At 39.7% G+C, this 15596-nt stretch overlaps 1 protein-coding gene across 1 annotated transcript; it reads right to left on the bottom strand.

The window, feature by feature from the left end:
• Positions 1-6954: 6954 nt before the first annotated feature.
• On the bottom strand, positions 6955-9687 carry LOC115778211 (serine/threonine-protein kinase pim-2-like). Its single transcript, XM_030726275.1, has 8 exons — positions 9633-9687; positions 9061-9459; positions 8217-8311; positions 8084-8131; positions 7755-7976; positions 7472-7649; positions 7196-7369; positions 6955-7067 (listed from the first exon to the last, which is right to left on the bottom strand). Exons 1-8 carry the CDS (start codon positions 9685-9687, stop codon positions 6955-6957), a joined length of 1284 nt encoding a protein of 427 aa, XP_030582135.1.
• Between the last annotated feature and the right edge of the window lie 5909 nt (positions 9688-15596).

Raw genomic sequence — 15596 nt, 5'->3', positions numbered from 1 at the left:
CTGTTTTTCTCTTTCCTCCACAAAGCACTCAGTTCCAAGAGAGAGATTTAATAGTTGTCATATAGTTACATGCTACTAAACGTGGATGTGTATTTTAAAAGGCTTTATTGGGCCGTTTTAATCTGATTGTATAGTTCATATATGCAGAAAATATAGGTACAAAAGCAGGGAAGTGAAATTCCTGCAGTCTGGATGGTGACTAGTCAAACCAGGGATTCAACTACTAAGTACATTTTAGTAATTCTTCCCAAACCTGAATACATTTGTTATACAGGACAAACAATCAGCAGAGTTCCCTGACTTCATAATGCTCTTTCTTAATATATTAGATAATTTGGTATTTGATCAATAGAAAAGCACATTTAGCTGCTATCAGCACATTTTTATTTGTGCCCTTCACAGAACCTCTAAGTCTATTGATAAAGCTCAAGATACATAGTCAGGTTTTAAAGAGACCAAAAATTATGTTATTTGCAGATGACATATTGTTGTACTTACCATTCTCTTCCTTACCGTGACCGCTTACTTAATTTGGCTCAATTTCAGGTTAAAAAGTGAATATGAATCTCAGCTCATGATGTTTAGACAGCCAGCATGTTAAAGATAAATTTACTGTTAGGGAGACATGCAGTATGAAATATTTAGGGGTACAGTTACCAAAGATCTAACAAATTAAGGTCAGGTGAATTCTGACACAATGGTCTGCAGTATTAAGGAAGGTGCAGTTTGCTCCTTTTTTTGGACCTAATTGATCCAGGAGTTATTAGAAGAAGCTTGTTTAACTGGATAAGCTTATTTTGAGAATTTTTTGTTAATTTTGTGGGAAAACAAAACAAAACAAAACAAAGCAAAACAAAATAAAACAAAACTTAACAAAGACACTCCAACTTCCCAGGGAAGGGATGATGGGGGTCTGACGTTCCCTAATTTAAAAACTTACTATTAAGGTGGTTAAATATTATGGGTGTCAGAAGCCTTACCAATTTATCTCCTGGGTGGCTTATAACTTGGATTTTACTCCCAGTAGGTTGGACATTTATTTCAGAAAATGACAGGAGCAAGGCCTGAATACCTAGCTGGATTTCTTTAGGAAATCTTCAATAATTATTAATTATTATATTCAAGTTCTGAGGGAACATGTTTTGGTCAGTGAAAAGATTCAGTTGAGGCACCTTATAGATAAAATATTTAAGAAGGATTTAAGATCTGGAAAAGGTAACTTTTGGACCTGGAATATTAATGTTTTTTTTTCCTGTTTCAGTATACAGAGCTAGCAAGTTTGTAAAATTAACAATCTACAAAGGTCTTCAATGACTAGGCGAAGTGAAAATTTGGAGAGTGAAGGAGAGTTTGGAATGGAGCAGTGGAAAAATGTAAGTGCAAAAAAACCCAATTGAAATCATTCAACTAATCAAACTCATTTTCTGGGAGCGAGGCTAGTTGGAAAATAAAGTCAGATACTTCATAACACTGGCACTTAAATATTCAAAACTGGGAAAACACTTATGCTGGAGGGGCTGTGGGGCAGAAAAGTGAATCATGGGCTACTCAGTTACTGTATAACAATTAAAGATATTATGGGGAAAATTTAAAATCAACCTCAGGTTTCAAATCTTATACACGGGGATGATGATACCACAGCATAAAGGCCTCCCTAATGTATATTTTTTTTAGAATACAGCTGGTGGAAAGTAAAAAGGCCATCGTAAAAAATGTCTGAGTCAGGAACTACTCATACTAGTGGTTCTAGTATGTTGATAATGGAAAAATTTACTTTTGATTTGATACTTAAGAGGGATATATTTAGCCAATTTTAGCTTGATCTTGTTAAACCATGTGTGATTTTGGGAAACAGAATGAGAATTTTAGTCTAATTACCCTATAACTGTGATACACACAACACTATATGTATTTCTTTTTTCCCTTTAATTGAGGAAATTTTAAAAAGAAATTGGAAAGAATATTAAGCACAGCTCCAGAAAGAAAAAATAAATGAAATCACTTGTTTTAAATGGCATTAAATTTTTTTAGACAAGTTCTAAGTGTGAAACATTTCCAAACTATACCTGTATTACTTGTTTTTGAGAAGAGAGCTTATAGAAATTACAGTGGGATAAGTTAGAAGATCAGAAGATGTAAAATACAGGCATTACATTTTTTTTTCACCTACAATGATGTAATTTCATCAACCAAATCAACCACCTTCAAAACATCTCTGACCCACCGGGGCATAGATGTGGGACATGGGAACTCTCTCTAAATTTTTATTTGGCTAAACATCACAGAAAAACATGTTTAGATAAATTACATTTGGATAGTATTAACTGTTTGTCTATAACATTTAGGGAAAATAAAAGTAGATAAAATAATATAATATTCTGCTTGAGGCAATTCTGCTCAAGTTTTTCCTGCATGTTTCACCATATGTATAAATACATTTGTACTGTAATTTTTGTATTTTTATTTTTATTTTAGATCAAATCAGGCATTACATTGAGTAGGTATGCTCATCTTTCCAAGTAATAAATGTTTTGTCAATTATAAACACATACTATAAGACCTTTTGGTACCCTTTTAAATTAGTTGGCATGCGAACATGAATTTAAGTGGTAACAGAGTGGGAAGTGTTTAGATAAGAGTTACAGACCTATAGTGCTTCCGGGCATGACATTTGAGAAGACAGAACATGCGCATCTTCAGCTAACACGTGTGGCTTCCCAGCCAAAGGTCAGGAACAAGTGGAAGACTGAGCTTGCGAAAAGGTCAAAGTCTCTTTGAAACAAAATGGTACCAAAATAGTATCATAAACAAGTGTTCATATCAGGCTCATGAAATCTTGATCTTAGTCTTATGGGAAAATATGATAAACTATAAATTGAGACGTTCCACTGACAAACTACTGTATAATGCGATAAGAATTTTGAAAGATGACTGTGTTGCACAAAGCAATGTTGGAGAATGTCACAGCACTTATATCACCAACAGGATAGATGTTAATGTGACATTTAAAGCAGACCACACAGTTGGGTGTCTTGGTTTTTTTCAACATTTTATGTACAGTGTATCCCATAGATACTGAAAGTTACAAACCCAATTCCAAAAAATGAATTTTGCAGGGATTTGCTAATCTCATAAACCCATATTTTATTCACAATAGAACACAGAAAATGTATCAAATGTTTAAACTGAGAAAATATGTCATTTTGAGAAAAATATGGGCTCATTTTAAATTTGATTGCAGCAACATGTTTCAAAAAAAGTTGGGACATGATCATGTTTACCATCATGTAGCATAATCTCTTCTTTTAACAGTCTGTAAATATCTGGGAACTGAGGAGATCAGTTGCTGGACTTTACGGAGAGGAATGTTGTTCCATTCTTGTCTGATAGAGGATTCTAGCTGCTCAACAGCCCTGGGTCTTCTTTTTATTTTTTTGTTTCATCATGTGTCAAATGTTTTCATTTGGTGAAAGGTCTGGAGTGCAGGCAGGCCAGTTCAGCACCGGACTCTTCTACCATGAAGTTGTGCTGTTACAGTATAATAGATGCAGTATGCGATTTAGCATCGTCTTGCTGAAATATGCAAGGCCCTCCCTGCAAAAGACATCATCTGCGTGGGAGCATTGGTCTAAAACCTGTATATACCTTTCAGCAGTGATGGTGCCTTTTCCAGATGTGCAAGCTGCCAAACAGGCCAAATGTGCCAAGACAAGACTGGAGATGACACTCAAAGAATTCTGCAATACTTGCATGAGAGATACATCCATAATCTTAGAGACAGAGGGGAAATGGAACCCACCCTCAGCAGTAGCAAAAGCACAGATGAAAAAAGAAGGGCCCAGCTAAAGACCAGCTAACTAATATTAGCCAAACTACTGCCTTTGATGAAAGCCAGTACAAGGATGGATATGAACAGACTCCAGACATACAAATAAAAAAAAAGCCTAGCTAAAGACCAGAATTCTGATAAAGTTAGCCAAATTGCAGCCCAGGAAGCAAACCAGCATGATGGCTATGAACGCAGACACGGGGAGAACATGCAAACTCCACACAGCAAGAGGCCTGGGCCAAGGCGGAATCGAACCCAGATTATTTGCCTCAAGCTAGTATAGCTGTGAGGCAAATGTTCTCCCCGTGTCTGTGTGGGTTTCCTCCCACAATCCAAAGACATGCAGTTACTGGGATTAGGCAGCAGTACTAACCACCACACCACCGTGCTGCTCAGTAACAAAAATATTTCTTACAGTGTTGAACTATGTCTTTTTCAATTTGATAAATAAACAAACATGATAAAACTCAGCCCTGCTGAACACTGGTACGTTAGCATTTACAAATAACATTTGTCAATGGAACAATAAAAAAACTAAAGAACTGTACAAGTAGAGAACCAGAAGGTGAAGAAAAAACAAAGAAATATCTACTCTTTCAAACTCCACACAGCAAGAGGCCTGGGCCAAGGTGGAATTGAACCCAGACCTTCTAGATGTCACTCTAGCTGTGAGGCAGCAGTGCTAACCACCATGCCACCATGCTGCTGCATATTAATCCAGTCTGTTAAAACTGGTATAAACTAGATTTTTAGCAGGTGCAAAACCTGATGATATTAGGTTGATTGATAATTACAATAAGATAGACCATCAAAAAGTACAGTCTACTCAGCATTAACAAGTAATGTTCACATTCTAGGCAATTTTAAGTAATATGAACTCAATATTTTTAAGTGGAATCAAAATCTGGGTTTACAGTGTATTTTATTTTATTTTTTTCAGGTACACCCTCTTTTGGAACGGTTCATTTGTGACATAAGAAAAACTGAAAGCAGCTCATTCTCAAGGCTTCACATTTAATTCAAGATTAAGGGGGGGGCAGAAGAAAAGGGGGTAAAGAAATAACTTTTATAATCTGCAACCTTGAACACTTTGTAGAAAAGGAAAGGGTCGGCTGGAAGGGAATTGTGCTTGCGCACGTCTGCACATGATCTTTCCCCTGTGTGAGTCATTGCTAGAAAATATCCAAAATGGTGTCCCAAAATTTTAACATCAAATAATAATAATAGATAATAATAATAGATTGAACTTGTATTTTAAACTATCCAAATTTTTAATTATCCACTTTAAAATATACCTCAGAGTTTACTGTTTAAACTGTTCACTTCATCTATGTGAACATGTCATCACAAGTACTATGTAACCACTAAAAACACTGGAGGGTGTTATGGGCTTGTTACTAAAGGTATAAGGCAATAGTTGTTATTAGAGAATATATTTTCTTTTGTCTAAGTAGGAAGATCACAGTTGTTGTCCGTAACAATAAGACTGCATTGTGTCAGGATCGTGTGGTTCCCAGTGCTTTCCAACAACCTATTTTTATCCCTGTTAGCTATTAAAAAGGTGAATGTTAAAAATACTTTAAAAATTCAGTGGAAATGAAATGAAATGCATCACAATATGAGAGTGAAAGTGCTCTATTTGTCTGTGTGATCTCTCAGCTCCTGGATGGTTAAAATAGACTGAAGTCATCCCTGTTCACCTTTTTCCAGTCGGGAAACATCAGTTTCTGCTGTTGTGTTTTCACACAGGGTGGGAGATGTATATCCTCACTGACCGTCTCTATCAGCCACTGAATGTATGAACTAGTCTTTAAAAAAGATTGAACTCATTGTTCTCTCAAAGCCAACTGGCAGCACCTTGAATCAAACTGACAGCTCTGAACATTCACCGCGATTCTGTTGTATATTGTGATTATTGGAAAATGGACACAAGACCTCCAAGCATGGGCACAGATTCACTCAGCAGCTGTTTAAAGTCTTCATCAGAACACAGACTTCTTCTGGTGCTTTGCACATTGTTTGCGCCTCATTGTCTTTAAAAAGCAAGAGCTAACAAAACAAATGCAGCAAATGCACTTTTATCTCCAAGTTTGTCAAATTGCTCATTAAATGCTCTTCTGTCAGATGCTGCCTGAGAGGACTGTGGACATCTATTTGTCTTGTTCTAATAAACCCAAATTCCAGGAACTCCTTCTTTACATCAGTACCAGTTACCTTAGCTGCAGGTAACTAGTGACTGTTGAGGCCTCAAATTAGGTGACATTATGTTGAGCATTTCTACCCCTGTCTAGCCAACACGTTACTGTTACACCAAACTCCAACCTCACTGTGGCCTGTGGTCCATTCTGTGCTAAAACTAATTTATTCATTTACATTTGTGCTGTTTTAAATAAAAGCAGTCAAGGCCACTGACCTTAACAGGTGGAATCAATCAGACCACCAACAGCAAAAACACTAAAGACAAAGCTCAACAACATGGGAAATAACATGAGCAAATGCGGCTTTAGAGAGGGGAACAGGTAGCATTTGTTTACACGTGTATTGTTTTAAATAAGGCTACACATGACTGTCAAGGCTACTGAACTTAGTAGGTGGAAATAAATTTAACAAAACTCATATTAAAGTTTGAGCCAAATTGTTTTATTTATTATTTTCTATAGTCCAATTAGGGGCCGACTTATGTTGTATTTGGCCCAGGTTAATAATAATGAGAAAAATAACAATAACAATGAAAAGAATACAAAGAAAAATAACTAATAATAACTGTCAAAACGACCCCCTATGAGCAAGCACTTGGCGACAGTGGGAAGGAAAAACTCCCTTTAAACAGGAAGAAACCTCCGGCAGAACCAGGCTCAGGGAGGGGCAGTCATCTGCCGCGACTGGGAAATATAAAGTAATTAACAGAACAAAAGTAGATAAAGAAGAAAGGGCGACAGTGGGAAGGAAAAACTCCCTTTAAACAGGAAGAAACCTCCGGCAGAACCAGGCTCAGGGAGGGGCAGTCATCTGCCGCGACTGGGAAATATAAAGTAATTAACAGAACAAAAGTAGATAAAGAAGAAAGGAAATAAGTAAATAAAGAAAGAAAAGGGAGCTCAAAGTCCAGGCCTCTTGGCACATGTTTAGTGCTTGAGCTGAGCGTGATTCTGCAGCCAGGGGTGCTGCTGCATCTGCTCCAAGGTTGCTCGCTGTTGTGGGTTTCGAGCTAAACAGCACTTCAAAAAGTTCCGGCAGTCTGATTAGAGACAGGACAGAAAACAAAGCAAAGATCAGGATGGAAACTGAAGCAATCTTTTGGAACTTGTAAGCAAAATGTTTATACAGTGTCAGCACCAAAACACAGATATTTTACCAATGTCTCACCTTTGGGCAGGACTTTGTTAAAAGGTCTTTTCCTGCGGACGAAACTAGTGGTGCAAAATTGATGCACTCCATACAGCATTTCGTATAGCAGCGCGCCCAGCTGCCAGACTGTGGTGGGGATAGCCTCGTACTTCCCACGTGTGAAAAACTCTGGAGGGGCGTACGCTGAGGTTCCTGCAATGCACAGATAGAAAGGAAGGATGAGGAACAGGTTCAGACTGAAATCAAAATCATCAGAGCAATGGCTGAATGAAGAGCAGAAGCCAGATGTCATACCAGAGAAGATGGATTGTGGGTCTTCCTGTACCCAGCAGCCACATCCAAAGTCTATGATCCGCACTCGCAGGTCACTGGAGCCGGTTTCGAGGAGCAGGTTTTCTGTCTTGAGATCCCGGTGGAAGACCCCTTTGCTGTGCATCATTAAGGCTGCGTCAACCAGCTGCTTCATGATGTTCTGAAACACAAAGAGAACAGTCAGAAGTGAAGAAGGGACTGATTCCTGTCAGTGTGGCAACTATCAAACAAGCTCTGTGGAGCTTCTCTGGGCTGGACTATATACCTTAGCAACATGCTCCTCCAGGGGTCCACCATTGTTCTCCATGTAGCTGTGCAGGCTCACACATGGGACTGGTCTCTCCATGACCACAAGGATCTCCTCCTCTAGGTCACACCAGTCTAGTAATGAGATGGCTGGAGATGTGCCTGCTGACAGTGGTCCACTGCCCACTTTCAGCATTAGGAGAACCTCCAGTGGGATCATGTGTGTCTTCCCATTTAAGACCTAAAGAAAAGAAAAGTGAATGAGTGCATGAGGTTTTCTGTCTTGTGTCCTCATAAACAGCAAAGGTACAGGAAGGTGAAACATTTTTAAATGTTTGAATCACTCACCACTTGTTCATACTCCTCATCTTTTTTTGGGATGTGTTTGATCGCCACCTACAGATCAGACAGGAGTATTTTGGTTAGTGCAGGGAATGCTGGCAACGTGCACGAGATATAAGAATATATGCGTTATACTCACTGGTAAGCTGTCCGACATTCTCCACCCAGCATAAACTGATCCAAAGCCTCCTTCTCCGAGCTTGTGAAGCTCCTTGTACGTCGCCTCAAATCGTGCTACACAAACACAGATACATGTTTTACAGTTGTAAATGAGCTGGATCTTATAGAGTGTTTTTCTGCTCTACTTGAGCACTCAAAGCATTTTATACCACATGCCTCACTTCTAATCCCCCTCACTTGCTTACCTACATCTGAATATGGAATGGTTTTATCTTGAAATTAATAAACTGTTTTCACATATGAACGTCAAGAGATATGTTTTCCTTTTCTCACATGTAGAATACAGCAGGAAACAGTTAAATTCAGGCATGATTAAACAACTAGAAATACTGTGTGTGGTTTATTTGAAGGAGCTGACAGGAAAGAGCGTGCAGAAGGAAGCACCAAAGGTCCCCAATCACTAGCTGTGAATTCTCGCATCGGCGCACTCTTATTGTTAACATAACTTTTCTTAAACAAAAAGAAAATCCCAGATGCTTCCACAATACTCCTGTCACCTTCCGACTTCTTTGCACACAGCTTTATCTTGGAATGTATCTAATCCTACACGTTTGTGTCTGTGTATGTTAGCGCTTGCTAGAGTGATGTTAAAGAGGGTGACCATCATGTAAACACTTAGCATTTTGTGACAGTCATAAAAAGTGTCCATGATTACTGTTAGTGAAAGAAATTCAGTAAGGGTAAATGTGCCAAGTATTGGTGGAAAACGGCTTAAAACCTGCAGGCTAATAGAGAATTTGCAAGCCTGACTAAACAGTACAAGCTTAAGCTCACTGTTAGTGTCTATCACACTTTCAGTTTACCTCTGTTTTGTGTGAATGGGAGGAATGCGCTCCCACTGTCAGGTATGGAGGCTGATGGAGTGCTGCAGCCTGGGGAGGGGTCACAGGCACGCTCCCTCTTTGTTGTCCTGGGAGTGTCTGAGGCCAGCAGCTTCTCAGCACTGTCCTGCTCCGTCCAGTTAGCCCCCCTGATGGCTTCACTGGAGTTTGTGTGGCTGGGTTCACACTTAAACTTCTTTTGAGGCGTCCCCCTTTCGGTGCTGGCCTCCCTTTTGACACCCTTTCCTGCCACGGCCTCGGATGCCAGCTGAGCAGGTCCAGAGGCACACCTCTGCCTTTTTCTGGGGGACTCTGCTATTGTGCTGGCCTTCCTCTTCTCTCCCAACCGGTGGCTGAGATGGGTGGTGGTGCCACAGCTCTCTACAAATGAGATAAACCCAGTTATTATCAAGCTGCATGCACTGCAGTCATTCCTTAGTTCTATCATTAAATTATTTCCAAAAAGTCTGGGTGATGTTCAGTGTCACCGACTTTTAATGTTCAACATTTTAAAAATCTAAAATAAATAAATCAATACAAAAATAAATGATCACCTGAATTTTGCTCAGAGGCCGCAGGATAAGGGACGTTCATCGTCTCATAAACCATCTTTTTGGAAAGTAAATTTGCCAAAACCTCTGTAAATATGCGAGTATAATCCAGCTGGTCTGATCTCTGCACAGTGACTGTGAAAGTGAACTGTATGTGCTTAAGTTCCATTCCAAGGTTCCCTTTGGTCCTGTGATGTCTCTTTATGACGGACATTCTATGAGACTGAAGAACAAGCTGGACATTCCAAAGAGAGACCAACAATTACTCAAAATCTTTTTTTTTAATTAATCAGGCAGTCAAAAGATGAATGATGATCAGAGATGTTCCCTTTTCAAATGTATCACTGTGAATCCCCATCACAGCCCTATAAGAACTGAGCACATATAGAAATACTGTACATACAGTATACCAATAAGGTTTTCTCACTTTTATCAAATAAACCTTCTATTGACCAGTCTACTAACTGTAAGCAATCATCAGCATTTTTATGGGAGATATTTCTGTACTTGCTGTCAGCAACAACTGCATATTTACACATCCCAGAATGTTAGCTTTCAATTCCCACCAACCTCAGTTACCTGGCCAACTGCCTGTGTTACACTACCTAACCATGGATTTGCATTACCATATCAACCAACATTTCAATCTTTTAACCCAGAATCCCCATCTCCATGTGGACTCCAGCCCCTTTTCCCTCTCCTCATTTTCAACTTAAAAAAAAAAAAAAAAATTATAATGAAGCAGCAGTCAGGCTTGGCATTTTTGTGATCAGAAAAGTACCCCTCATTTTTCTGCTCTCCCTCCAATCTGTTCCTCCTTTCTCGTTTTCTTCTAAAGACATCCAGCTACACTGTAAACCCAGATAAGTTGAATCTACTTAAAAAAAGGTAACTCGTTGCCTTAAACTGTTTAAGTAATGAAACAGTTGAATAAGTGCAGTGGACTACAGTGGCTCGCAAAAGTATTCATACCTCTTGAATTTTTCCATATTTTGTCACAACCACAAACAAATATATTTCACTGGAATTTAATGTGAAGAACCTACACAAAGTGGTATACAATTGTGAAGTGGAAAGAAAATTATGCATGATTCAAAACATTTTTTACAAATAAAAAACTGAAAAGTGCGGTGTGCAAAAGTATTCAGCCCTCCTGAGTCAATACTTTGTGGAACCACCTTTTGGTGGAGAGCGTTTGTGAACAACAGTTTTCAGATCTTGCCACAAATTCTCGATTGGGTTTAGGTCTGGGCCATTCTAACACATGAGTATGTTTGGTTTGAAACCATTCCATTGTAGCCCTGGCTTTATGTTTAGGGTCATTTTTCCTGCTGGCAGTGGCGGATCTAGGATTTTTCTGAGTAAGGGGCCATCAAGGGGCCACAGTATTCATAGAGGGGCCAAGTATTTGTGGTAGATGTGGTGATATACAGAGCAATAAAAATTAACGCCATTACATTAAAGTTACAGTAAATCTTATCACCATGAGGTGTAAGAATTCAGTGAACTTATATGCTGTTTCACTAAATAACAATATCAGACATTTCATGGATTACAGCATTAACTGTTGTTGCTCTCCCTAAATGATTTCTGACCTGATGAAAGGGACCGGAGGTGCTCTGCTCTGGACCAGCCTCTGGTCTACTGTGTCCTGCTGCTCTCTCCCTCCTCTCACCCTGCTCATTTTCAGCTCAAAAACTGCTGAATTCCCGCCTGAGACTGACCCTTTCTTTTCGTATTCTTCTCTGTCACTGCCAAACATTATAGTTAATGTTAACACACAAATGCAAATTACAAAGAAGTACATGAATTAGTAAAATGCTAACATTCATGTCCAAACACAAGTAGGGCCTTAGTTAACTTTACTCTTTTATGGGATTTATGACTTATCATTACCAACAAACTCCTCAAACTCGCATCGGTTGTCGGTTAAAAAAACTTTCTTCACGAGATCGTTCAAATCTTCTTTTTCTTCAGTAAGCTTTATTCACGCTGGACATTCCAGTTTGTCTCATTAGTGCTACTGGTGTTTCGGCATGGAATTGCATCCACCTATAATTTGATCCTCGTTCTCGGACAAAGGACAGATGAGTGACAGGACAGGGGCACTTCAGATTTCAAATGGGGCCAATGCCCCTGTGGCCCCGCCCCTAGAACCTTCCCTGGTTAGCACAGTCATTGAGGAAAGGTTAGCAGAAACATTAAAGAAGCAGGGGGAGGAGCAGTTTATTTCAAGACTAAGGCAGCAGGAGATTTCTCATCCAACTGGATAAGAGCACAGATATCTCAGACTGTGTAACTTTGTTGGTTTACATAAGGTACATGTGGGGAAATGAATTTGTGGAAGACTTATTATGTTGCTCGATTGTTCCTATTTGAACTACAGGTGAGCAAATATTTTGTGTATTGCACAGCTATTCAGTTACAAAATACAGGCTGGACTGCAGCAGCTGTAAAAGCAGCTGTAAAAGCTGTAATGAGTGATGCCAGAGTTTTTGCTTGGGAAAAAGTCCCCCACACACCACCCTTGCTGATTTGTTCACTGATGACTGGTTTCTCAGATTGTCCTGTCTGTTAGATATCTTTTCCTCTCTCAACAAGCTGAATTTGAAATAGCAAGAACAATACTATGTTGTTTTCTGAAACTGGCAACATGTTCTTACTTTCCAAAAGTCCCTGAAGCTATGGCTTGCACGAGTCAGATGGCCAAACCCAAGCCACTACGTGTTTCCCACTGTGTTCCAGCACAGAGAAGAAAATGTCATTGACTCAGAGGTGAAATATCTCACTGGACTTTCAGACACACCTTGCTGCACTCATTGACAATTTGATCAATATTATCCAATGCAGAGATATGAAATTTTCAGTGCTGAAAGGTGAGTTCAAAATCCCTTTGAATTTGAAACCTGAAAGTCATTGCTGGAGCCAGGACTAAGTCCTGCTGGAGAAACAGGACTTTTACACCTGAGTAGTGATTGCATGCTGAAAAGAAAACGTGCCAATCTTGTCATTCTGGATATATGTCTCATCTGAATATCCTGTCCAAAGGAAGGCAAGCATTTTGCTTCTCATCCCTTTCACAACCACATACAAGGGCAAGGTGGGGTTTTCTGTTGCCACCAAAAATGCAAAATGCAGAAACATACTGAATGCTGCACATGATATGTGTGTTGCACTCTCCTCTTGTACACTGGACTGCAGTGCAATATTAAAAAGCAAGCAGTCCCACCTGTCACATTAGCTAGGTAAACAGTAGGTAATGTGTATAATGAGTTGATGTGGAATATTTCATTAATGGATGACTTTTTTACAGTTGAGTGATTAAATGATGACAACAGCTACATTTTCACAATCTACTTGTTCTTATATCCCTTAAATTGGCTCATTTACCTATTCAAGATTATTTTTTTTTAAAGGTGAGGCAGAAATAAAATGATTAGGAATGTTTATTTATAGACAAAGTTTCTCTATTCTGATTTGGGTCATGATAATTGTTCCTTTTTTAAAAGTGGGTCTCCAGAAAAGAGCTTGCAAAACATTGGCCTAGGGGAAGCAGTCAGATGCACCAGAGTATACGTGATGTACTGCCTTTCAACAAATTTACATCTCTGGAGTGGTGAGGATCCAGCCTGTCACCAGTGTGCTTCCCCGGCTACCCTTAAACGCATCCTAGTGGGTTGTAAGAACAGCTTAATCCAAGGAAGATACACTTCATGCCACACCAAGTATCGAGGTGCTGGGTCTAAAAACTAGAACACAGAAGAATGTCAGTCAGTGCTTTCACCTCCAAACTTAGGCCTGCTGAATACAGCCAGGGATCGGGAAATGAGTGTTGATCTGCATCAAAGACTTATTTTCCACCTGAAGTTGCAAATACCAACCTGCGCGTTGATCTGGTCCTCTGGTCCAAGTCCTGCCCCTGAATCTTTATCGCTGAACTGAGAGTCCCATGGGAGGAGGCCGTTGACGAGGCATACAAAAGGAAAAAACTGTGGTATGCTTTAAGCTATGCCTGTAGTTTAACAGTTCGATATGGTATATAACTGTGTATCATCTGCATAGTAAGTATTGCATTGAGCACAGAACCCTTTGGAACTCCATGACTAACTTTTGTATGTGAAGAAGATTCCCCGTCCCATGTACATACACAATTGGAATCTATCATATAGATACAACTCAAACTAATGCAGGCCATTTTTCTTTGATACCAACAGTGTATTCTAGTCTCTGTAATAAAATGTTGAGATCAGTGGTATTGAACTGAATGCTGCACTGAGGTCTAGCAATACAAGCACAGAGATGAGTCCACTGTCAGAGGCCACAAGAAGATCATTAGTAACCTTCACTAGTGCTGTTTCTGTGCTATGATGAACTCAAAATCCTGACTGGAACTCTTTAAATAGACCATCCCTCTGGAGATGATCACATACAACTACTTCTTCAAGAAGTTTTGTAATCAAAGGAAGGCTGGAAATTGGTATGATGCTTATGTGTGAGTTCAATAAGGAAGATCTGTAATCACTCATCTGCCTGCTTTCCTAGGTTTTAGTCTGCTAGTCTGTTCTTTGCATCACTTCCACTTTCCCATACTCAGTACTGACACTTGTACAATCGTCTTCTTGTCCACCTCCTTTGAGCCAGTCTCTCTCTCTGTGTTCTTCGGTCATTCTTCTTTTCAGACTCCCATGTGCAACCCACCTCCTCCTCACCCAAGTCACTCAGAGCTCCATCCAAGCCTCCATCTTCACCACCACCAGCATCTCACCACTGGGATTCTGTTCTGCCATGATGGTATCTAATTGCTCTGTTCATTGGTATCTAATTGCCATATATCCATCCATCCTCTTCAGGGTCATGGGGGCTGACATACGGCGAGAGGCAGGGTACACCCTGTACATGTTGCCAGCCTGTTGCAGGGCCAACACAAAGAGACAGACAACATCCACACTTACGGGCAATTTAGTTGTCAATTAAGCTAACCCCAGTAACTGCATGTCTTTGGACTGTGGGAGGAAACTCACGCAGACACGGGGAGAACATGCAAACTCCACACAGCGAGAGAGGTGGAATCGAACCCAGGCCTTCCAGATGTTATTCTAACTGTGAGGCAGCTGTGCCACTGCGCCACTGTGCTGCCCTAATCACCAAAATTGCCATATAGATGAATTCATTTCTCTAGCTCAGTAAATCATGTTCAGCTCTTCCAAATGATTGATATCTCCTTATTGAACCATAGTTAAATAAGTCGCATGGCTCAAGTATGGGCTTTTTAAGTAATGGTTTATTTATTGTCAGATAATATAGGATTAGAATGCATACTGTCATGAAAGCATGAGATTCAACTTTTCACTCACATTTATAACCTGATTTAAGTAATGAAAGGTGCAGTAGATGAAGTATCTTCATTTGTGATTTTATGCTTTGCATTGAACATTGTTCTGAGCATCTTGGAGTAAATACCACAGGGCCTCTGTGGATTCAGGCTGCCTAAGTGAGTTCTATCACTTCATCCAATCTGTGACAAACTTCATGATATTGAAATCGGCACTCGTGAGAGTCATATTATGTTGTTGGACTCTTTGTTCTTCTTGAAGATGGTTCAGCATGTATGATGAAAAAAAAAATAGAAATTCAAAAAATGTATTTGTTAATTTAGTTTTCCCTGACATGTTTGGGCAACTTCAGTTGGTGTGTGTGGAATGCTCTTTTATTAATTAACCGACTTTGCCCAAATGTGAATGTGGTTGTGTGTTTGGTGGTGGTCGGAGGGGCCGTAGGTGCAAATTGGCAGCCACACCTCTGTCAGACTGCCCCAGGGCAGCTGTGGCTACATTAGTAGCTTACCACCACCAAGTATGATTGAGGTGTGAATGAATAGTGCATGAAATTGTAAAGCGTCTTTGGGTGTCTAGAAAAGCGCTACATAAGACTAATGCATTATTATTATTATTATTATTAATCAAGAGA

This window comes from Archocentrus centrarchus, chromosome 3 (assembly GCF_007364275.1).
Source record: "Archocentrus centrarchus isolate MPI-CPG fArcCen1 chromosome 3, fArcCen1, whole genome shotgun sequence".
NCBI lineage: Eukaryota > Metazoa > Chordata > Actinopteri > Cichliformes > Cichlidae > Archocentrus > Archocentrus centrarchus.
The sequence above is the reverse complement of the archived record's forward strand: the minus strand, read 5'-3'. Positions and strand labels throughout refer to the sequence as shown.

Excerpts from the sequence above, each read along its gene's own strand:
- LOC115778211 (XM_030726275.1), bottom strand. The coding sequence starts at position 9,687 with ATGGTTTATGAGACGATGAACGTCCCTTATCCTGCGGCCTCTGAGCAA. Across the intron at positions 8,132-8,216 it reads GAATGTCGGACAGCTTACCA|GTGGCGATCAAACACATCCC; the intron begins GTGAGTATAACG and ends TCTGATCTGTAG. Across the intron at positions 7,068-7,195 it reads TAACAAAGTCCTGCCCAAAG|ACTGCCGGAACTTTTTGAAG; the intron begins GTGAGACATTGG and ends GTCTCTAATCAG.